This window comes from Seriola dumerili, unplaced genomic scaffold (genome assembly GCF_002260705.1).
Source record: "Seriola dumerili isolate Sdu_G_001 unplaced genomic scaffold, Sdu_1.0 BDQW01000088.1, whole genome shotgun sequence".
NCBI classification, from domain to species: Eukaryota; Metazoa; Chordata; class Actinopteri; order Carangiformes; family Carangidae; genus Seriola; species Seriola dumerili.
Window position 1 is genome coordinate 13,395,003 of NW_019174343.1, and position 24,298 is coordinate 13,419,300.

The following is a 24,298-nucleotide window of genomic DNA, read 5'->3' on the forward strand; positions in this document are numbered from 1 at the left end:
TTACTGATCTGTCTGCAGCATCTAGTCCTTCCTCATCTGTATGCATTGGTGTTGCTCCACAGTGGGAATAAGTGCGATAATAGCTCAGGACATCTGACACCTTCTCAGTAAACAAAGGACGCGGTGTGTCCCCTGCTGGATAAGACCTGGAACTGAGCAGTGGCTTTAGACAATGTAAATTACAGGTTCACTTTTTTCAAGCCATTTTAATGTAATTTAATGTAATCATGTGCCCATTTTTTCGTTAGTGACCACTGTAATCATTCCTCCTCTCCATACTGGAAGCGAAGAGATCCCTTCCCTATGTAATATGAGTAGTGTAAGTCAAATCAATTTTTGTGTTGTATCACTATAGAGATTATAATTTTGATTTTAAAAAAAGCCTCTTAAACTACTGATGAAGCCTCATAACAACTTCACCATTGCTTTCAAATTGATTTTTGCACAAAACCAAAATGATTTTAATAAAATAATTGAAAAAATAACAACAGAAATAATTGTGATAACTACATTTTCTCTAGCACTGTACTTAAATACATTCTTCAGGTACTTGAGTTTTTTCCATCTTATGCTACTTTATACTTTGACTTTTGCTGAGGTTAGTAGTTACTTTACAAATTAAGCTTTTTCATACCAAATATAAGATGAGCTTATTAATATGGGATTTTGCTTTACATAAAACTTCAAAACTTTATATTAGATTTAGTTCCACATGGGCCAGATACAACATTAAAACACTACTTACATGGGAATGGATCAATCTAATAATCCAATGATATCGAATGACACAATGGCAGGGGACATTCTGCCTCCACAATTACTGCTTTTATTTTTGGCTGTTGATACCCAGAATAACATTTTGACTTTTACCTGCAATGAACTATCTACTTACTATCTGAAACTTACACTCTAAAACCTTTAATTTATAGTATGTGGTTGAATAAATTACAAACTGAGCCTTTAATACAAAAGGTACATACAGCAAATTATTTGTGCATAGAAATGAACTATCAACAGTAGTTAGACATTGTATTTATTCACACAAAACATAATACAACTCCTTCAATAAGGCAACACAATACTGTATATACATACAATGATCTATATGTATACCATATTTTATGTTGTTATTTGTCAACTAACAACATGTCATTCTTTACTATCACTAGCAAGTGTAAATAAATAGTTTAGCAAGTCATGTAAAAGAGTACAAGATACGAAAACTTCAAGTCATACTGTTAGTACATCCAATGCAACGACCCTTTACTCACTGCTGTATTTTGTGGTTATTGATAGATTTACTGAGAGCAGATTAAGAGATCAGTGACTTACTGGAATATAAAGTAACCTTTATAAGCCTTTTTAAAACCTTCAATGTCAGTTAAGAATCAAACAGAAAAACATTATTTGAAAAAACAAATCTCAAATATATTCCTTTTCACAAAGAGCATGAACAGTAAGTGGCAATTTTTAATCATTACATAAACACTGACATCATCATTAAGTGCTGGAGTGAGCGTCATTCCTAAATGATATGAGGTGCTTGTGGTTTGATTGAAATGTGTTTGAAAAATGTGATACATTTTTTTCCAATGTGAAACGTCCCTCCACAGCAACGTGTACAGAGTGATGCAAAGTGAAAGTGTTATATTCGTTTGATACCCATTCTCTTCACAGCTGATCAGATTGTACAATCATTTACAAAAATATAATTCTATTCTGCATTAACAAATGATAGCACTGTTTAGTACCAGTTGACAACGTGACAGGACACTGAGTGGCATGAATAAAATACACAAAAGTTTGAAACCAATAACACTGTGGGGATTTAAAATGAAACGACATCAAGCAATAGTACTGTAATTTCTACCACTGTATACAAAGCACACAATACTGTATGCTCATATAATACATGAGCAGTACTAAATCATTCATCTGAGGGCTTCTGGCACTAAAAGAGGCCAACAGAGCTGCTTTTTTGTCCCTTTGAGTTCTGTTCTGCCTGTGCACAGTGCGATAAAAGGTCTGAAGTCAAGACTCAAAACTGCTGATGAATTCAAACACCAGGGGCATCAAACACTCGTGGAATGTAAAAGTTGGTCTCAAACAAACCACTGTACCAAAGAAAAAAATAACTGGAACTTATCTCTATAATCTTTCCAAATATGGTAACACTTCATTTAAACCCAGACTCAATTTAGCATTTATAACCAGTATATAAACAATTAATAAATGGCTTACGCTATAATATAGATGTAGCAGATATAAAGCAAATTGTACATGAATGTTTGCCATCAAAGTATAACAAAGCTGTAACTTTATATAATTATATATTTTCAGTAGTTTTAAACAGGAGTATAAATACTGCTGCACATGTGTACAGCACATGTCAACAGTTAATAAATGCTTTATGACAAGACAGATTGTTATAAGCCATTATATAACACTGGGGAGACACATTGGCTTCATAGGAGAAGTCATAGTTGCTAACAAAAACATTAATAAATGTTTAATATTGTCGTTATATCTGCTACAACTACATCATACTGTCTTATAATGTACTGTAAGTTGTTCTGTACTGTAAAATGTTCATACGCTGCTTATAATATAAGGCAAAGCAGTGACGGTGGTTCCACAGAAAAGGTTCATGTTTCATGTTTTTGGATGTGTTCGAGGTCAGAGCTTTGACTCTGACTTCCATCATGGAACATTAAGTTCATTCCTTAAATCTTTTAACATAAACAACACACATTAAACCTTTACGCACAGACACACAGATACAAACACACAGACACATATATGGTAGGCATGAGCGTGTTCAAGACTTAGCCCATATCACACACTTGAACAGTTTCAGTTCAGTGGGATATATTTACTCACACTGTTTACCAGGGTGTGAAAAGGTGTATTAATCTGAGGAGAGAATTGAGTCAAACAATTCGAAGCAGCATGAATGTTGATAAACAGAAGCCATATATACGCAGTGTATATAGTGTACATGAATCAGTCCATTAACTGACCAGCTGATCGATAAACAATTAACTGGAAAAAATGTTGACAAACACTTCATTGTTTGTATCATGATTCAAGCAAAAATGCCAAAATTCTTCTCAGATATGAGTCTTTGCTGGTTGTCTTGGTTTCTCATAAACAGCGCACTGAATATCTTTGGGTTTTGGAACAAAACAAGCAAGTTAAATATGTCAAATTGGACTCTGGGTTCTTATGGTGATTCTTACGATTTATCACCATTTTATAGATTCAATTCATAATTAATAATCTATTCATATTTAGATTATTGTCTCAAAAGATTCATCAACTAATACAGAAAAAGATACATTCATCTGTAGATTAATCAATCATGAAAATAATCATTAGTTGCAGCCCTACACTGTTCTGTCCCAGTCTGATAGACATGATGATGGTTACAAACAAATTGTGAGAAAGAGATTATCTTTGCAACCTCAACTATTTCGTTCATTTCTCCTCTTCATCGCTTAATTCCTACACATTTTTTTCTAAGTTGTTCAATAATAAACATCACCAGATATCTCAATATTAATGAGTGTGCCATAGGAAACAGGATATAGGACCAATTAGGGAGAGCATCATTTAACCAGCTGAAGTGACCTTGAGCAACATGCAGGCTGAATCTCAATTACGTTCTATGGGTGTGTAAACTTTGAACCCCCATTTAGTGCACGTCCTTCATGTCAAGGTGCAGACAGAATCGAAGTGACCGCAGTATTTAAACTGGAATGGTAGCTACTTCATCCTGTGTTACCATGGAGACCACACACATGGCTTGATTGATCAAATAAGCCTCAATTTGACTGAAACATACTCAAATGATGTCTAATTAGCAGATTTGTACAGCTTTTTTTTTTTTTTTTAATCTATAATCGCCATCAGGCACAGTATTATTTTTTTCGACTTTACAGGCAGGTTTATACAAATCAAGATGTGGCCTGGAGATTGCATTGATAAATGAGACTCACTGTATCTCTACCAACTCCAGGAGCACTGCTCTGTAATGAACCCTGACCTCTGATCTCCCTGTGAAGCTATAAACAAATGTCTTCTATTTGACGAACCATACAGCATCACAAACATGGAGATGAAGAGAAGTCTCCAGGGTTCTGATAACTAAAAAAAAAATTCAAAGTAGCCTTTTCTGGTGCACACACTTGCGGGTAAATTCATCAAAAGATGGAGTATACTCATCCTTGACAAACACACACATGCAGTGCAAACGTGCGCATACACACACACACACACACACATACACACACACGCGTGCTTGCGCGCACATACATGCACGCATCTCAGCTGTAGTTGTAGGTGAAGTTATATGAGCTAGGCTCCTTCGGCACAGGGGGCGGGGCTTCTGGGATCGTGATGTTCTCAAGGTCGAGGAGGCGGAGCTTCATCTCCATGCTGATGAGAGTATCTAGGTCACTGCGCGTCAGATCACTGCCCATCTCTCTGCCCAGCAGCGCACACAGCCCGTCAGTCCAGATGCAGTACTGCTCCAAAAACATCACACACACACACACACACACACACACACACACACACACACACACACACACACACACACACACACAGGAGCATCCATGAAGGCTGAGATGGTGTGTCCAAAGTGTTAGTCACAGTAGGTTTAAAAATGAGTGACTGTAGGTGTAGTGTCCCTTAGTATATAAGCCATGCAAATATATGCAAATATCAAACTCAATGGAAATTAAATTTGCATGGTTCTGACTGAGCAGCTAATTGGTTTTTGTTTGTTTTTTTGGATAATAATAACAATGAGTCAAAGCTATTTTAGTTAAAGTAGTATGAATAGTTTGGACACTGGGGCGCAGCAGAACAAGCTGACAACACAATACATACGTATTATGACCATCCTAAGTTCGGAAACAGCTGCCTATTTACATGTACAACAGACAGGGAGCAACATTATCAATCATTTGAAGTGCTGTTTGTGACCACTTAATGAATGTAAGTCCAATGTTCACTCTCTTCACTCCCTATTTTTGGTCTCCACCAAGTCCTGAGGCAAATATCTGTCTTTTTAGCTGCTCCACTATATTCATCTAGTTGCAAACTTTCTCTATTTGGTGCTGAGCAAGTAGTATAAAGTTAGAGCTTTTTCTGCCTGTGAGAGTGAACCAAAGCAGTAAAGCTGCGTGGTGGAAAATCAAAACAGCTGAAAGAAGTCATACAAAAACAGTCTACAGGGCTGTAACCCTACAGTTAATTCTCTATGGCTTCATCACTGGGAGCAACATCTCCTCAATTCCACATATTTATCCCACTGTTCGTATAAAAATCACTGAGTAGAGCAGCCTTAAGCGTCACTGTTGCTGAGCTTACCTCATACTTGTTGGGTGCAACAAAATTGAGCGTCTCATCTGGATCGTAGAGGACGGAGAAGGCTAACTCCAGCACCTCCTGAGAGAATCAAACAGGTCAAACAACTGTTCCTACGCTGAGAGACAGCAAAAAACAAGAGAACAGCTAAGTGACTAGAATGACAATAGAAAAAGGTAAAAAATGATACTACCTTGTTTTGTTTCAGAGCACTTTTTTCTTTCATATGAGGGCAGTCCTTCCCGGTTACCACAGACTTGATGTCTGACACGGGGACTAGGAGGAATCCAAAAAAAACTATTTATTTAAGATCTGTTAGGGACAGTGTCATGATTTGTGTCAGTAATTGGAACACGGAGACACTTGGACATATTAAAGGTTTCACTTACTTTTGTCACTGAGGAGTTCAAAAGGCACTTCACCCTGAGGAGACTCATCAAGGTCCCCATAGTGCAGCACTTTGTGATTCAGCGAGAGTCTGCAGAACCAAAACTTCTCTACAAAAGACAGAGACAGGGAAAACAATGCTTAGCTGATAATCAACAGCAGCAGTAAAAACCAAGGTGACTGTATTGACAGGGGGTGTACCTTGCCTTCGGCGGTTCCCCAGCTTACGAAAGCAGCTGCCCTCACACAGCCGGTTGAGTCGCTGTTGCTTGATGAGCTCTAAAATCTCGGGCTGAATTCTCTCCCGCAGCTCACTGCGGCACGAACACAGCGTGAGCAACAGGATGAAACACGTGCACAGAAATGTGTACAATGCTATACTATTTACTGTTATAATGACGGAGCTGGGTGCAGATTTGAGAGCAGCAACAGAGTCTGTTGCTAACAGAAGAGTAAAAGGCTGAGTCTTTAGTTGCTAAGTGAGGTAATGCTCATTTTGTCAAAATTACACTTCTCACGACTGCGTGAAGATCTAGAAATGGCAGAAACATGCAGGTTAAGACTGTAGGAATAGAGTAACAGTAGAAATAGCGTAGACACAGACTTACATGATAGGTGGAGACTGGAAGTCATCCTGGCTCATTCTCTCTGACTGCCGCAGACGCAGGATCTCTGAGTAGTTGAGGCCTCGCAGTTTATTCTTCAGCTGGTCTAAAGACGACGGCTTCATCGCCAGAGCCCTGGTGATCTGCTCGCGGACCACCTGCATCACCTGGTCAGGGTTAACGCACACACGAGCGTACGTGGTGTGAAGTGAGGAAAAGCGTTGGTTTTCAGTGAACCCGTGAATATTGTTAAGAGTTGTAATTCACAGAACCATTATTTTCCCATTTTAGAAATTCACCCTGCTGGGTAGACATCGCTCCCCATCTAAAGGCATCAATATTTAAAATATATATACGAAATGGTCTGTCTGCTCTGTAACAATTGATTCTTGTTCATTTCAGTGACTGTCTAGATAAGCAGTAAGAATGTAATTATCGTGCATTATTTAATAAACTAAAAACCTTTCAGCCGTCTGCTTCAGTGGGCCGCTCAGTCGCACACAGCAGAGGAACACAGCAGCAGCAGTAGTTAAGAGATGTGTGCGTAAACATGAAGGCTGACATTGCTCACGTTCGCACTGAGCGAACCTCGTATGGACAGATGGCAGGTATTTGGTAATTAGGGTCAGCGACTGTAAACAAGCTTCTGAAAGCTTCTCATGTTTGCTTTTCACACAAAAATCACTTGAGTAGCAGTGTATGATGACATGTAGACTCTGCTTTTTTCTTGGAACTAATTAAATGCGCCTTAAATAAAAATTTGACAAAAGTGGAGTTGTCGCTGTTGTGACACTCAAAAGTTCACAGTTAAGTTTTCCAGTCCTCTCTTTTGAATTAGTTATGTGAATTCACAATTTAATTAAGGATTTCAAGTAAGCGTAGGCAGAGTAGATGGCATATTTGGCTGTTTGGCTCTGACAGCAATAACACTGAATAAGATTCGTATTAATGCAATTTTTTTCTTTTTTTTTACAGTCCAGTACATTCCTTTGAAGAAGCCTAAACAATTACAGTGTATTGTTCGTGGTTCATCTGTGCCCTCTTTTTAAATTATAAGAGTTCAGGGCAGTGTCAGCAAACACATAGGAGAAGATTTTATTGTATAACAAGTTCAGCTCTCTTTTTCTGAAGGTTGTCATATCCATTGTTGTATACAGTGGCGAGTGTTAGACTGCTTCACTTTTTGTACACCTGCCGTGTATGTCCATCAGTCTACACTCCATGACACTCCATGACAAACGGAAAAATATGTTTTTAGATTTTTAAAAATCAAAGTATTCAGATACTTGGTGGGTACTTTGAAGAAGCCTCTTTGACAGCCTTGAGTCTTCTTGGATCAATCTCTGCTACCACCATGCTTCACCGTAGGGATGAGCAGTGTTTGATGAGCCAGTGTTTGATGAGCCAGTGTTTGACCAGACATGGTGTTTGGAGTTCAGTTTTTGTCTCGTCAGACCACACAATCTTTTTCCTCATACTCACAAACTCTTTCAAATGCAGTATGTCTTTAACTCACATTGGCTTCTATCTAGCCGCTCTACCATAAAGGACTGATTGAAGGAGTGTTGCAGAGATGATCGTCCCTCCAGCAGGTCACCTCCCTTCTTGCCCAGTTACTTAGTTTGGCCTGACAGCCAAATCTAGAAAGAGTCCTGGCAGTTCCAAACTTTCACATTTAGTTCACATTTATTGAGGCCACTGTGCTCCTGGGAACACTCAAAGCTTGGTTTTATACCCTTTCCCTGATCTATGCCTCTACACAATTTTATCCTGGAGGTCTATGGAGAGTACCTTGGACTTAATGGCTTGGTTTTTGTCCTGCTGCATGATTTGTGGGACCTCATATACACGAGTGTGCCTTTCCATTTGCACAGGTGGACTCCAGTGAAGTTCTAGACACCTCTCAAGGAAAAGGAAGCAAACATGACGCACCTGGCCACAATTTGGAGTGCCACAGCAACGGGTCTGAATAGATTTCTAAAAACACATGGGTCACTGACAGTAGTGTTGGACTAAAATGACAGTTTTATCCATTCAAAATGAAATCTACAACACAATAAGTGTACAAAAAATGGAGAGGTCTGAATACTTTCTGAAGCCACTATATACTGTATATCTGTGAGGTCTGGGATAGGAGGCAAGTACACGTGAGTGGTTTATAAATATACACATGTATGTAAATATGAATATGTTAAAGAGTGCTTTAATCTCAGACCTTGTTGAAGTCCTCAGCTGTGGCCCTCATCTCCTTCCAGGTTTTGTTAAGCAGCTGGATGCAGACACAGAAGAACTCTTCCCATGCCCGGTCATGGGTAAAGAACATGGGGTGGTAGTCGTTACAGCCCTCGTTAGCTACATGAAAGGAATGATTTTAATTGTAAAATAAAACTATTGGTGTGAAAGAAGCATTTTCTTCTTCTCTTTCTCACTATCTGATCTCATGTCTTGTCTCTTTTTAAAGTTTTTTTTTTTTGGCATTTTGCCAAAAGCTGACAGTCTAGAGACAGACAGGAAATAAGGCCAGAGTGAGAGGAGTATGACAAGCAGCAAGCATCCCCTGGCTGGGAGTCGAACTGTGGACGTTGCAGTTATGTGGTTTGTGCCTTAACCATTAGGACACAGATTAATAAAAGTAAAACAGCTACTCCTCTTGTTGATTACAGATCTACTTACGCAACTCTCCAACCTGGAGTATCTCGCACAACATTCGAGTGAGTTCGATGGCACACCGACCGAAGGGACATTCATGCTTGTCCTCTCGGCTGCTGTTCTCCAGGACAATCTGTCATGAGGGAGGAGACATGTTAGGTGTGGCTGACTTCTACGCCTTTGAGAGCTGAGCAAAAGTCATGCCTGAGGCCAAAACTAACCCTGATGTACGTGTCCTGGTGAACTTTGGCCAGGTACAGCATGTTGTCCAGAGCCAGCATCCCTGGAGGAGTCTGGGTGAAATCCATAGCCGGGTTCACGTGGTTCTGTGTATGAGAAAGAAAGGTTTATGTAACTTTGACGTGTTTCAATTTATTCCGATAAATCAAAAAGTAGAAGAAACTGAAACCTGGACTGAAGACTCACAGTGAAACCCAGCATCTTATAGTCCTTGGTGTACATCGCCTTTCTTTTCTCTGTACCAGTGGGATCATTTTCTCCATCGAAGGCGATCCTACGCAGCTCAAAAATGATATCTCTCTGGGCCTGAGCCACAGCAAGATGATATTTTATCAGCAAAAAATAGTTAAACTTTTAGCATAACAGCAAAAAAACAATAAGAAAAACCCCAAAAAAAGTTAGGTGAATCAGCAGTCAGCGGTCGGCAGAACACAATGTTTAACGGTGATATTAGCTATAGGTTCCTAGGGGGAAATCTGCATTTGTTTTGTTGTACTTAATGGTGCAGGAATCAGTCTACGCAGCATCAAGAAAATAACAATTATTATTGAAATCTTTACCTGGTCATTGGGATCCATTTTGGTCATCATTCGTTCTTCCAAAAGGTTAAAGGTCAACACCTGCAGCACATACAGCTGGTGTGCCATTTCTGCTTTGATTGGTCGATTTCCTCTTATAACGTGCTGGAAAAGAGGAACTTTGACTTAAGAGCAGAATCTCCACATAGGCTGTAATGCATGCACAGAAAAAAATCACACAGCACAAAACAAATCTGCCCCCTGTAACATAAAAGGGAAAGCCTGATAACTTCTCCTTTGATAACACGCTGAAGGGCATCTGCAAAGTCTAAAAAATCACCTGAAGATTCAAGAGAGAAATGCCAATCATTTTATGGACTGACTACGCTCAATACAAAACAATGAAAATGATTCGGCCTTAGAACAGGCGATAACACAGACACTGCGAGCATCCAGCAGGTAACCAGGTCTCATCGAACAGTCCACCAGAGCATGCATTGCTGGAGCATTTCCAGGAATGTTTCCTTGTTACAGGAGGCAGGAGTGCAGCATCTTCCTCACTGACATTTGGAGCCAGTTCAGTCAGTCACTTCCAGATGGTGCCAAAAGGAATTATTTTCCGAGCAGATTTTGCTCCACTTCCACGGACTTCGTGCCATATCTTATTTGCTGGTTCTGTGTCACAGCTCTCTGAATGAGTACATATTTTACTCACTTCTTCACTTATTCACTTTCTGAACTGCTTGCCACCAAGCCCAACAGAGGACAGTCTCAAAGAAGGTTGAACAGAAATATTTAGTGTTTAATAAAGTTTTCCAATGTTTTAATACAGACTACTTTCAAACACAATCCCTGGGAACTGCTCAAAGTCTGTGTTCACAGCTGTCTGAAAGCTCAATAGCCAATTAGAGGAGAGCGTTAACTCCGATGTGCAGCTGAATTAGCCAGGAACACTTTGTTTTCTACATTTCACACTTGATACTCACATTGAGGATGATGGATCGCAGGTGTTTCTGGGCCAAAGTGCTTGCCATTTCCTGAGTGTAAGAGATACAACAAATCCAACACACAGTTCAGGTGAGGGAAGATGCTTTACTAAAAACAGCAAAAAAAGTGCAAAGACATAATTGAAATCTATCTACGGAAAATGGGAATTTTAAACAATTACTGAAATGCAGCAACACCCTGAAGCTACATTTCCATCAGTGGCTTGAACCGTATGCCCTTTGCACCTTCTGTAAAACATGACAACATGGTGTAACTTCCATATGTCAACACAGTCTGTCTGCTGCTGCAGCAAGCCATGGTTCTATCTCAACTGGCATGGATTATGCAGTGGCTTGTCATGACACAGAAAGAGCTAGAGAGTGAAGGAGGGGAAGGGCTGTGGGGTGGACAGGATGGTATGAGATGCTGAGGGATGCGTACTCACAGTCAGGTGCTGCTCCAGCGGGTTAGTATACTCCTCCTACGGGTTGAAGGGAGGGAGGAGGGACGTGGGTGTAACAGTAATGGAAACAAAGAGTGCACACACGGACCATGAGATACAGGGATACATCACCGGCACAGCATGCAACAGAATAAGGACATGAAACAGCATAATGTCAAATAAGAACCTCAAGTAGTCACGACAAATGCAGGTATCTGTTTTAAAAAAAATCCTAACATGCCTGATACATCTGACAACCACATATTTATTGGTTTATTCCAACTGGTTTTGAAAGGATTTCATAAACCTAAGGGCTGGAAAATTGTATCAACCCACGGAAGAAAAGGTGATCTTTAAACCAATATTTATGCATGGAAATCACTGTGGTGTCCTGGCAGCTCCCTTGGCAGAGATGTTTATCATGTGCCCCTGATCTGCAGAGGATTTTCATCACTGTAGATAAAAAAACTGCCCAATAATAAAAAAAAAAAAAAAAAAAAAAAAAAACACTGGAGTGAGAAGCCAACAGTCCGATGTATTGGACTCTTAATACTGTTAATTCAACAGTGCCAGCCACATGCAGCATGTGCTGTTTTCCTCTCTGCTGTATTTATCTCACTGAACCTCACACACAGTCTGTGACTGGAACTGACTCAGTTCGCCCTCCAGTGGTCATTAACTGCAGCAGCTGAAGAAGAATGTATGTTCAAGGAAAACTCTCCCTGTAACACAGTATAGAATTTTGGATTGGAAATGTTTTCTACTGTACTGTACTAAATGTAATGTCAAGTGGCGGTTTACAGTTACTGAAGCAAACACAGCTTTTACAGTAATTCAGAATGACACCTCAACCTATTACTGTCTCCTCCACTTTATGTTGTTGCTTTGTAACATCTGCCAGTATTTAGTTATTACTACAGAAACTAATTATAAAAAAAGGAACATCATACATAGGCAACATATGTAAATAGGGCTCCTGATTTAACCCAAGGGCACACACTTGTAGGCCGAACTAATATTTCCACTTTATACATTAAATGCGATTTACTTTATTACTTTAAGTGTTGTATTATGTTAGAGAAAGAGATCTATAATGTAAGTTCATCTGAAAATATAACTTTTTAGTTATTTGTACACATCTGCTACAAAATTATTATTGTTTTACCTGCAGGTTGCAGGATGCAGGTAATACCATGTAATGTTTTTATCCTCCATATTTTCCTCCAGTTCAATCCTGAAGATATTATTTTCTCCACTGAATGCATGATAGCAGAATGGCTTTCTAACAGAACTGTGTTAAAACTGTTCACACATGTTCAACTGTAAAGATTGTATTTTACATGCTGACAAACTAACTGACAAATCACATTTAGAAACGAATCACACACAGGGACAAAATAGTGCATGGAACAGGGTGAAGCACTGCAGTGTGCTAGTGAACTATGTGAGCTAGGAAAAAAGTTATCATTGCAGAGTGAGTGCAGCAGTGCACAGGAAATGAGACATAAGTGATCAGTAACATACTGACAGACATCCAAAAAAGCACTCACGCCTTTAGTTTTTGTACATTTGTCTGTGCTTTAAGGATATTTCAGATTCCAGATACGTTGGTTTGTTTTTTGTAACTCTTAAATCACGCTGAGAGGTAAGATTTTAATGTGAATATGAATTTTAAACAGCTGCAGCTTTCAACATCACGTCACCAAATGTTAAATTTTTGTACATTTGGATGCATCTGAATAATTGTTTATGCCATATTTCTTCATTTCTGCTTGCACTGCTAACAGAGCCAGGTTGTTATCAATTTATCCCCATGTGAGTTATATTTTACACTCCGCACAGTAAAAGTATGTGATGTACTACTGAATGGCATCAAGAACAATTTTTGACTTTAATAAAAAATAAGCACTTTTCATTGAATTTAACCTAAAAATAAATCCTTAATTACTGCATCATGCTTGGATCTCTTCCAAACGCTTTGTCAGTTACAGCTGGGTGGCAGGTCTACCTCACTACGCTGTTCTGAAATAACTGCAGCATGACAAATGTACAAACTTCAAAGCAAGGTGAGTACTATTTTGAGAGAGTGTGTCATTACAGCAATGACTGTCAGACAGAATCCACAACATGACAGCTGGCAGACAGACGTCTATTTATGAGATTAGCCTCAACTAACCTACTGCTGCAAAAATTACCAGCCACGGTGAGGCAGCTAATATGAGAATGGAACATTATTAGTATTCCACTTAGGTCTATCTATTATGTGTATTCAGTCCTTTTCTCTAATACAGCACGCTGTGCTGTGACTGCTGTGCACTGACCTGTCGCCTGTCCTCTGGTGCCTTCAGGAAAAGAGCATTGATGAGGGCGATGGCGTAAGTCTGGATCTCCTGGTTTGACCTGAAGAATTATCCAGAATCATACCAACCAGTTAGAAGCATCATGCTCCACAAATCTCCACACAGAGTTCAAACTACAGGCTAACAACTATGCTACTTTACAATAAATCTAACTTTTATTGCTATGACTACCAATACCTGAGATGAGTGCGGGATTTTTAGACACCAACAATTTTCTATAATTGTTATTTTTAATTTTATCTTGGAAATATTACAAGGTCATTGGCAATATCTATATTCCCATAAAAAGACCAAAACCAACAATGAATTGATCATATTAACGAGTACTTTCTGAGTAGCTGAAACCTAATATAGCTTATTTTTCTGTGCTGTTGTCTAAAAACTATTAAGAACATATCAGTGAGACACACTGTTGCACTGGGTGATATGGTCCATCATTATGATTAATATGGGCATTTTATTTTATTTTGAGTCAATCCCAAATACAGTGTCCTGCTGCTGTAAATACTCACTAGAGCAGAAAATGTGTATTAATCCACCGCTGAAAGTAGTCCCTAACAACTAATTACTCCTGTTTGAGCAACAGCTACTGAAAACTACAGTGCCCAGCTGTTAGGAAATTACATACATGAAATGTACATGTGACCTGTTTGTTGAGATTATAATCAATTCTACTGGGGCTGAGATCAAATAACAGAAGAGAGGAGCCAAAAAGTATTGACAGACACACTAACACATTGTTGGTTTTGGTCTTTTCATGGGATCTAGTGAAAACAAGAAAAACAAAATTGACTGAGGTTATCTAAGCATCCTGAACACACCCTTTAATTAGTGCCACAAGCTTAACATCATGGCAAATTTCACTATATTCCATTTCTTAAGTTACCCCACACTGCTACATTGACTCCCCTGCCCCCCATATCAGAGCGCGGGAAGCCCCTGTGCGTGTGTGTGTGCTCACACTTGCAGGTGCCCGATGAGCTGTCCCACGGTGATTTCCTGTGCCACTCGATGATAGAGGCTGTGGCTGTTAAGGACCATGCTCTCCAGGATAGCCAGAGAACGCTGCAGGATGGACACATCCACCATTGGCTGGTTCACATAGCCGGCAATCTGAGAGGGGACAGAGGAGACGCAACTCACTCTGAGCTCAGTCAGTGCTTGTGTCAAACCAATATAAGCTTATGTAATGCTTAAAAGTAAAAAAGTTAAAATATGAAAATCAAGTGGTGTCTTCTTTCTGAAAGAAAAAAGTTAAATTTTCTCTAAAAGAAAACTAAATGAAGAGTTCAGTAAGTTTCCCCTGGGTAACTGTCAAAGCCAAACTGAAGTCTTCAGAAGGAAACTAGCCACATGCACACTGAAGGAGCTCCAAATAATGTGAGGAGTTGCCAGGCAACAGCACCCACTCATTTTCAGCACGTAGGACAAAAGGAAGGTCAAGCAATTAAATAAAAGTGTGTGAATAAAAATGAATAAAAAGTCAGACCTTGATATTTAAAACTGTGGAAATTTGTGTCCAGGGTCTCTAAGAAACTCTAATGTGTCAGATGAGCTGTTCTTTTGCTCATGGAGGTACCTGTTTGATGAAGGAGAGCGAGATCAGGTCCCAGGACACAATGCCATGATCCATTAGTTCCAGGAAGGCAGTGAGAGTGAAGGCCAGCATTTCACCAAAGCTAAAGGGAGTAAAGAGCAATCAGTACAGGTACAGTACCTTTTCACATTATCTGACACATATGTATAAAGAAATAGAATCATGGGTTCAATAACATAGACTTCACTGTTTCCAACATAAATGGAGGTTAAGTCAGTAACGTAAGACTTCTACACTGAAAATACATTACACTGTCATTAATGTGCAAAATACAGTGGGGTCCAAAAGTCTAGACTTCGAGACTAATTTCCCATTCAAGTGAATAGGACTTTTGGACCCCACTGTCAAAAAACAAAAATTGTGCTCACTGGGTGCCACTCTCTACAAGACGTGCCAGTGTCCCAATGCCTTCCATATTGATGAACTCTGTGGCAAAGGTCGGGTCTGCAGACAGCTTGGCGAGCTCTTTCAGAGCCTCGAGGCGAGCGTCGATACCGTGGGACTGGATCCTCTCCAGGAGCTGACGAGCAGCACGAGCCTGTCAGCCAGAAGAAAACATCACCTTCAGGATAAGTTTACCACTGAGCTGTGATGTTAAGGCTGTGCCTCAGGTCAGAAGTACTTAAGAGAAGTTTCCTGATGTTTTTGTACATTCTGTTGGCGTTATGTATTTGAACAGTGATTGGGACTGTCACCATATACGTACCTTCAGTGAGAAATAACTATAAGTGCTAACTGTCTGTCACATGAGCAACTGAAAAATTACAACCTGTCACTTAACAGGGTGCAAGAAGTTTTTTCAGTCTTTCTGCATTTTGAGGAAATTAAAAAAAAAAAAAAAGTGAAATAATTAAAATTAATTTTAATAAATTTAATTAGACTAAAATCTAACCAAGGCAGTACACGTGTCATGATTTATGTAATGGCAGGTGAGTGAAGTGTCACTGCATCTTCAACTCAACATGGTTCATTAACAAATGGCATAACGTACCACACATTTTTTAGTGTTTAGATGACTGTAAAAGGCTAACAAGAGATCTTCAAGCTCTATTTTTGGGAGTTAAGGCACAGAGACTAATAATATGCACAAGTAAGTTAACTATGAATGGTCAAAGTCGGTCTATGAACTATGTGAGAAGTTTGGGTTTATAATTTTATGAATTGACATAATAAGTAAGACTAACTCAGGACAGTTTAAAACTTGTCTGCTGGTCTGACTGCTCGTGTTTCTGGCCCCATCTGACTTCCTCTTTTGCAAAGTTACCACATTCCCAGTTCTCAGTGATGTACCTGCTGAGTTTAATATTATTAGTAAGTACAGTAATGTTGGCCTTTAAAGCACAGCCAAGGCCACAGCGCTTTGGTGACACTTTCGGTGTTTTGGTGATGGAGGTATAAAGTGCATCCACAATACACATGGAAGCAGGGTGGGGATTAGAAATATAAAATTATCATAGGTTATTGTTAAGAGTGTTAAAGGCTGCTGTTAGTAGCCATGAAAAATCTCATTAACTTGCAGTGCTCTCCCAGCATGATGTACTGACACTTTGCTTAAGGAGTTCAGATCAGTGTGTCCTGAAAGGAAACTTGCAAGGTGAATTTTAGAGGTACAAAAATCAAAAAATCTGACATGGACCTGAGTGTGGTGATTTTCATGTGTGCAAACCTTTTGTAGTTGCTACAAAATAAGTATTAGAGAATTGAACAAGAGCTAACATACACACCAGTTACTCAATGTACTAAGAGCTGACCTCGTTTTAACAGAGTAGAAGTGAACAGGAATATAAACAAGCGTCACTCACAGGTGAAATGGCTAATCGAAGGATGGTCCCATTTTTGATTTCACCACGGCTCTAAAATATAATAAAGCAGGAATTTTAGTTAAAGTTCACCAGTGATCAACATCATTAAAGTCATCAACACAAAGTTAGGAAGAAAACAGTGAAGCTCACCTGCTCAGTGATATAAAGCTGAGGGCCATCAGCATAACGCAGAGCAAACTGCTCTGAGCCTGACAAAGACCAGCTGAGGAAAACGGCAGAGAGAAAAAGTTAAATTCATTGTAAGTGTTAAATAAGAACCACAGAATAAGAGGAACATAATGCAGGAGTGTTATAATGCAGCATACTCTAGTATGCATGAACAAAAGGTTGTGGAAAGTCAGCTTGCTCCCTCCAGCAGTTGTATTTACACCGAGAGGCAAACAGAGATTGTGGAGGAGAGTTACTCAGTGGGTGTTAACAGAAAAGTGCAAAGAATTCTCTGTTTCAAATGGAAAAATGAAAAAGGGAGGCAGTGGGTAGATACACCACAGGCAAGAGGTGGATAGGTGAGATAAAAATTTGCAATATTCATCAGTAAAGTACAAGACAAAAGAAAAGAAAATAAAGACAGCAGTGAAGCCCAAACGGACAGGAAGAAACACAAGAGGAAATGATGACCGATAAGGAAAAAACAGTGGGTAAAAATGGTTTTATCATTCATCAACAGTCACATCTTATCTCAGCGTGTGAACCACCCCAGTGCTGTGATAAAACTGGTCTCTACACAACTGCACCAACTGTGAATGGACACTGGGGATTTCAAGTTTAACACCTGCATCAAACATACATGCACATATTTTATTGCTAGGTAACACACTTAACACACTTCTATCAAAAATGCAGAACACTCATTCTGCTTTGACTCATTAAAACATAAGTAGAAGTAAAAACATTTTTTCTCTCCGGACATGCTGTTGTTTACCCTGAACCAGCAGGCAGCACAGCCACAGCCCCCTCAGAGGGTTAATAAACAAGTTAAACTGGTTGTTGCTATCTAGTGTTGTTAAAAAATAACTCTCGGAGTGTTACCTGAGAGGGTTAAACTAATTTTTTTTAAAAATCCTCTTTTCTGATTTAAAGCACATTCGGTTACTGATGTAGCGCACAGAGCAAGAGTTGGGTCGCTTCTTTCATTCAGAGCTTCTACTGTTTCTTACGACAACCAATCGAGTCAAGACCAGATAGACCAGATAAATCACTGTCAACATCGGACATCATTTGCTGTTATGCAAAAGAGAAAACTTTTGAACAAAGATGCAAAAAAAAGTTAAACTGACTGTGCTAATCAAATAATGCATCTTTAGCTAATTCTCACTCTTAATATAAGTAAAGGTTCTTAATTCCCTTAGGTAAAATATAGGAAAGACCAAAGAATATAATACATTGCAATTTTGTTAATATTCAGTCATTTGGTAAGATAATAAAAATCATGAGACAAATATAAGAATATGGGGGAATAATTCTTACCCATCACATACTTCCCGTATTATTGAGGACAAAGGTCTTTTCTGCAGAGAGAGAAAAAAAACATTGCAAAGAAGCAAAAACATTAAATTGAACTGAATTATAAATCATCACTACTAATACTGCCAAGTTTAATTAATATGTGAACAGCGTCAGTTTGTCACAAGAGCATATCATTTTAAAAAGGCAAAATTTGTTAAGTTTCTTGTCATGACAGGTGCAGGTATTCTGTATCACTAAAACACATCTCAGCATTACTCATGTCTTTCACACTCAAAACGAGCCAATATGCATAATGTCACCCTTTAATGACCAAATCACTCTCTGAGGCCCCTAACAGCCAGCAGAGGTTGAGTCACTAGAGGCAGACTGGAGATGTATTTAACATCATGTTTTACACAAATACAGACCTGGTCCATCTCGATGAGCTGAGCATTAGCACCCGGCCATTCAATAGCCACCTTCACGATGTCAGCTGGGGGTGGCATGGCTGTGTTATCGTAGCACCCTAAAGAAGAAGAAGAAAAAAAAAAAAAGGCATACATTTTCATCATCTGCTGGACAGTATTTGGGTTGATAAGACCAGCCGTTGAAACCTTTTTAAAACACCTTTTACATCAGTTAAACACTTAATTACATTTAAATGTGACTCTGGAAATAAATGATAAATAAATGATGAAAAAAAGCGAAACATGTTTGTTAGGTCACCTACCCAGAAAGTATTTCATGTATTATGTTGTTGTAATAACTCAGTGCTTTCCTTGATCTCTTACTCCTACAGTAATATTGAGTTTTGAGTCGTCTGATCATTAATTTCAGAACTACATGAACTAAAAGTTATACATTACCTAATAGAGAAATGTTGAAGGGTCAGTCTCTCTCACAGCTCTGCTGTAAAAACCACTGTGTCAGCTCCCCTGTGAACACAGAAACCCACACAGTGGTCGTGTCAGTGCAAACCCTTGCTTTTCTCAAAGTCCAAAAGCTCAGTTCGCTCCATCCCTGCTTTTTCTCTCCTCTCAACTGAATCTGTCAGTGAAGGGATCAATAAGCATGACTGTTTTTACAAAACCACCCCCATACACATACACCAACACATCCATATCTTGACTAGGTCAAGCCCTCTGCCTACTGGGCCGTGGGTCTTCAGTGTTTTGATTCTGTGGACATTATTGTTTTGCACTTTACTGCTAATACATAAACCGAATATCTTTACACTCCATTTGCATTATACCCATCCTCACAAATTTTTCTGACATTTCACTTGCAAGCATAAGTAAGCCTTTTCAAATTGTGGAGGCATCATGTGTACAATGTTAAGCAGTCCAACTGTGTTTCTGTTGTTGTAGGAATAAAATGTCTGGACCTGTCAGAAAAAACAGTGGAAATTATATATTGATATATAAGCCTGTCTGATATATATCTATCTATATGGATAGATATATGTATATATATATTTATAGAAGATTTTTGGCCATTAAATAACTAGAAACAACAGTAACAGTAAGAAATGACAGAGATATGTTTTAGATAATTAGAAACAGTTTTGTCATCAGTTTGTCCCCCTGGCAGCACTGACAAGTTAAATGTTGTTTTCAATTCTTTGACAACCAAATGTAATGCACATCATATGATATGTTGTTATCAGATTGTTTAAATGTCAAATGTTAGCATTATTATTACAACAAAAATCTATTAAAACACCATGATAAAGCATCTACCATTTGTTATCACCATATCTGAAAAAACATGGTCCACAGAGTTATCCCAGAGCCCCTTTCACGTTCTGCAGTTTTGCAATGAATAACTAAATACCTGAAACTGCTCACACATGTAGATCACATATTTACAGTTTTTCAATTTTTGCAACTGTTTAATTTTCACATTTGTAAAGGCACACTATTATTCACCTAGAAACATTTCCAGCCTATTTTGTTAGGCCTCACTATTAGTATTAAATTTCACTAGTGCACCAACGTTTATTAAACTTATTTCATTATTTGCAACAACTGCTCTGAAAAACACAAACAAGAACAAGAGATCTCTCTGCTCTGACATGAAGGAAGCATAAAAAAAAGCTGTCTGACAGGCTCTGTTTGTGATTGGAAGAGGGTGGTAAAGAAGAAAAAGACACTACTGTTTTCCCTATGGCTCTCTGCAGTCAGGGTGCTTTAAGGATACAAAACACCTTGTAAGGCTCACGGATGCTCATTTGAGAAAAAATCTTAATAATTGCGGAACTATTATGGGAGAAACAAAACCTCTTGAACCAGCCTGAACCAAACACTGTCTTCCCTAGAGATTTACCAGTTATAGTGCATTTCCATGCAGCACTGCAGCACAGTCTTTCTGAGGAGTTTATCTGGTTTTATAAATTTGTTCTTTTGAGAAAATGGCATCAGTTGTCAGTGTATCATTGCGCTGCAGATGCCAGCTCCTCACGATGAAAACATTTCAAAATTGAAATAAAAATTTCAGCTGTAGTATGAATAATGAGTGTGGCTGAATCCTTTCATCTCTACATTTCTCTACAGCTTTGAACTGCCGATCACTGAACTGCATTCTCCACATAATTTGTCACAACAGAGATTAATAGACTGAGATAGGGAAATATGTGTGTGTTTGATTTCAACTACAACAAATTAAGGTGCATTCTGCAAATGATGGAGTCAGAGTGAGAAGTGCCAGTTATATTTGGATGCCAACCAACCATCTGATGGAGAGGCTGCAGCCCCTACACGACTTCAAGCAGATCTCTGAGCCTGCCCTGCTGAAAACTTTTCTGCAAGTTCTGGTGCTAATTTTCATTTTCAATTGGCAATTGGCTAAAGACTCACAGATTGTTATGCAGTCTTATAGTTGATCTTGATATCTATGCAACTGTAAATGCAAACGTAAGGAAAATTAACTAAACAGCTAAACAGGTGCTATTTAAACACACGTCATGATATGCATCAAAGTCATCGTCCTCATCCTGTCCAATCAGCTGAATTTCCTACAGATGGGACTGCAATCAAGGTGTAGAAACATTGCAAAGATGATCAAGAGAAATGGGAGGAAACTGAGCTAAATTCCAAGTATCATAGCAAAGGGTCTCAATACTTATGTCAATGTGATATTTCAGTTTTTCCTTTATAATAAAATTAGCAAAATTTTGTAAATTCTGATTTCACTTTGTCATTATGTGGTATTGAGTGTAGATTGATGAGGGATTTCTTTTAGCATAAGGCTGCAACATAACAAAATGTGAAAAAAGTGTAATGAAACACTTTCTGAATGCACTGTATGTGTTCCGTAAAATAGCCATTTGTCAATGTTTGAATGCTACAAATCACAAAGACCTACTTACTAAATACTTTTACTGTTGATATGTTATATTTATTTTGGGATAAACCAGTTAATATACAATGACACGATGCATCTTCTGTTTGGCAGTTCTTGCTAGTCTTCAGTACATAACTAAGCTTTACAGTAAAATATAAAAACAGGAGAATATGACATACAACATTTTGCATTGATATTCAGTTTTTTAAATTATTTTTTTTTGCAACATGTACTGCCTCGGTATGGTAAATATTCAGTATAGCCTAACACTGAATCCACTTAATGCCACATACACCAGCTGAACAGAAAGCAGAACCTTAATAGGGAAAGCACAGGTGTTGCTAATAACGTTAATAACCTTAATAACGTAGCTCTGCACTGTTCAGTGAGCCAGCCAGTAGACCCAAAAGGCAGCAATACAGTATCAATTACATTTGTGTTTTCTCAACTCACAACTAAAGTATTAAGTATTATTGCAGGGTTATAGACCGTTTCCACAGCAGGCCTTGTGGTAACAGTAAAGTACCTGGTGTAACTGTTAATTCATTATGGCTCAGCTTTGTTTAGTTGTCCCAGTATGTCATCAAGTTGGCCAGCATGCAAGCATCGAACACCTGCAACTACTGTTATTAATAACACCTGTCACAACATCTGCTGTTAAAATGGTCCTGCTCTGTTGCATTGCATTATAAATAGATAGTATATTTTTGTGGTGACTGCAGTACAGAAACAGAGATGCAAGCTGATGGCAACAGCTAAGTTAAGTGATGGGAACTGTTTCTGTCCTTACTACTGTTGCTACAGCCCTGTGGTGGTAGCATAGCAACAGCTGCTAAGGATCTCCAGCCTGAAAAGAAATCCCACAGTGTGGTTGGAGCTTCTTTTCACAAAGACCCCCAACTACTTCTGCGGCCCCCCCACCAGCTACTTTTCACCGCGACCCGGATGTTTCTGACGCCATTTTACTATTCTTATGATGTGGTTTGCAGTTTTTGTCTGTGGTGGTTCAAATAAAAGATTCACACATGTAGGCTGTGAAGCGCCCAACTTTTTATGGTAGCTTGTGTTAGCTTGTTGAACGTGCGGAGTGGCGCCCCCTCTGGTGATATGATGCATATTAGGAGATGGCTGCTCCATTAGTGGGGGAAAAATAACTTTAGCAATGCTCCTTTACCCTCAGCACATAAAACGATGATTACCTTTAGACAAATTTACAGTAATTTTCACATGAAACGCGACAACAGTCATCCTCTTGCATGTCACGAGATGGACGGTTTGCTGGCATGATCCGTTAACGTTAGCTACCATCTCACAGACGCACTATTAACACCGTCAGTACACGCTTCTTGTATAAGAAGCTTTAAACCTAACTTATTAAAAGGCGTAAGACCTGATCATGGGTGATCGATCAGGCTCGAATGAAGCTATGGAAACCAGAAGCAGCTCTCAGACTGATGCAGCGACGGCTGCATTTGCGACCCTGTGATCTTTAACGAAATCAATCACAAGTCCTGATAATATCGGTACATTAAACAGCGGCTAGCACAGACAGCACTGCCTCTTACTATCCTCTGACTGAAAGTAACACTAAACATCAAACTCACTCACTATCGCAGCCAGTAGCAGCGTTATTCTTCACAAGGCGGCTAATGTTTTCCAGTCATCCAGCCAGTCCCTGTCTGCTCCTCCATTGCAGTCATGATGCAGCCTGTCTCTGGGCGGCTGTTCACATGATGTCCTGTATATCTCTCAGTCCTGATCCTCACTTACTCTGCTCTGAACGGCTGGATGATTTTACTGAAGGATACTTAGCTGCTAATGTCGATGCTCGGTGTTACTCACCCTTTGAGTGGGCCATCGATGATGCTCAGTATCCCCCTCTCTCCAGTGAAATACTTTTGGAAGGGAGACTCATTTCCACGCCTTGTAGGCGGGACACAATGTAAATGTCACCGTCTGCAAATGAGACAGACCCTTCATCTCTGTCATTTGTGCACACTCAAACTGACATCTTCTTCCTTTGCAACCTGGGACACGACCAATGACACGACATCAATCTTTCTACACGTATTTGATTTGTGTAGGTGCAGTAACTGACAGTCAGTATCTTTGACAGGGGTTTATTAGCGAGTTCCCTAATCCATGGTATAATGAGACATCCTATACACAGATATGGCTATCCATATATTATTAAACAACTTCAGTTTTCTTTTTCTCATTTAATTACATTTTACTTTTCTTCTTGGGTGGTTTGTGGTATTCAAGCCCAAACCAAGAAAAGCTAAAGCTTAGAATATCACTAAACAAGATGTCTGATCTTAAACATGTGGCACATATGTTTGTCAGATCCTGGTATGGTTAATTTTGCTCAAAATTGAAAGATCCACGTATGCCACTGGCAATACAATTCTAAACAAATTACAGTTAGCAAGTCATAAATTAAAAAAAAATCATCAAATATTTATCATTTTATCTCGAACTGCTAATGCATGGGATGCATTTAATAGAAATTAGGCTATTCAACATCCA

General features: G+C 39.0%; 1 protein-coding gene across 2 annotated transcripts; it reads right to left on the bottom strand.

Annotated features, from left to right (window-relative positions):
* Positions 1-1,025: 1,025 nt before the first annotated feature.
* LOC111221481 (engulfment and cell motility protein 2) lies at positions 1,026-23,662 on the bottom strand. Of its 2 annotated transcripts, XM_022744851.1 has the most exons (23): positions 23,612-23,662; positions 19,294-19,362; positions 18,856-18,953; positions 18,449-18,489; positions 17,111-17,183; positions 16,961-17,011; positions 15,527-15,696; positions 15,141-15,240; positions 14,523-14,674; positions 13,523-13,601; positions 11,205-11,240; positions 10,759-10,809; positions 9,815-9,937; positions 9,441-9,560; positions 9,236-9,340; positions 9,039-9,147; positions 8,581-8,717; positions 6,369-6,532; positions 5,962-6,074; positions 5,763-5,870; positions 5,567-5,649; positions 5,377-5,454; positions 1,026-4,526 (listed from the first exon to the last, which is right to left on the bottom strand). In XM_022744851.1, exons 3-23 carry the CDS (start codon positions 18,931-18,933, stop codon positions 4,326-4,328), a joined length of 2,172 nt encoding a protein of 723 aa, XP_022600572.1. In that variant the 5' UTR covers positions 18,934-18,953; positions 19,294-19,362; positions 23,612-23,662; the 3' UTR covers positions 1,026-4,325. The 2 variants fall into 2 exon arrangements, with proteins under 2 accessions (XP_022600572.1, XP_022600573.1); XM_022744852.1 differs by lacking the exon at positions 11,205-11,240.
* Positions 23,663-24,298: the final 636 nt, after the last annotated feature.

What these genes read in the sequence shown, in the direction of transcription:
- LOC111221481 (XM_022744851.1), bottom strand. Translation starts at nt 18,933, where the DNA reads ATGCCACCCCCAGCTGACATCGTGAAGGTGGCTATTGAATGGCCGGGT. An exon ending in CGCTCTCCTTCATCAAACAG is followed by an intron (nt 14,675 to 15,140) that starts GTACCTCCATGA and finishes GTCCCCTCTCAG; the next exon opens with ATTGCCGGCTATGTGAACCA. An exon ending in ACTCCAGGTTGGAGAGTTGC is followed by an intron (nt 8,718 to 9,038) that starts GTAAGTAGATCT and finishes CCTTTCATGTAG; the next exon opens with CTAACGAGGGCTGTAACGAC.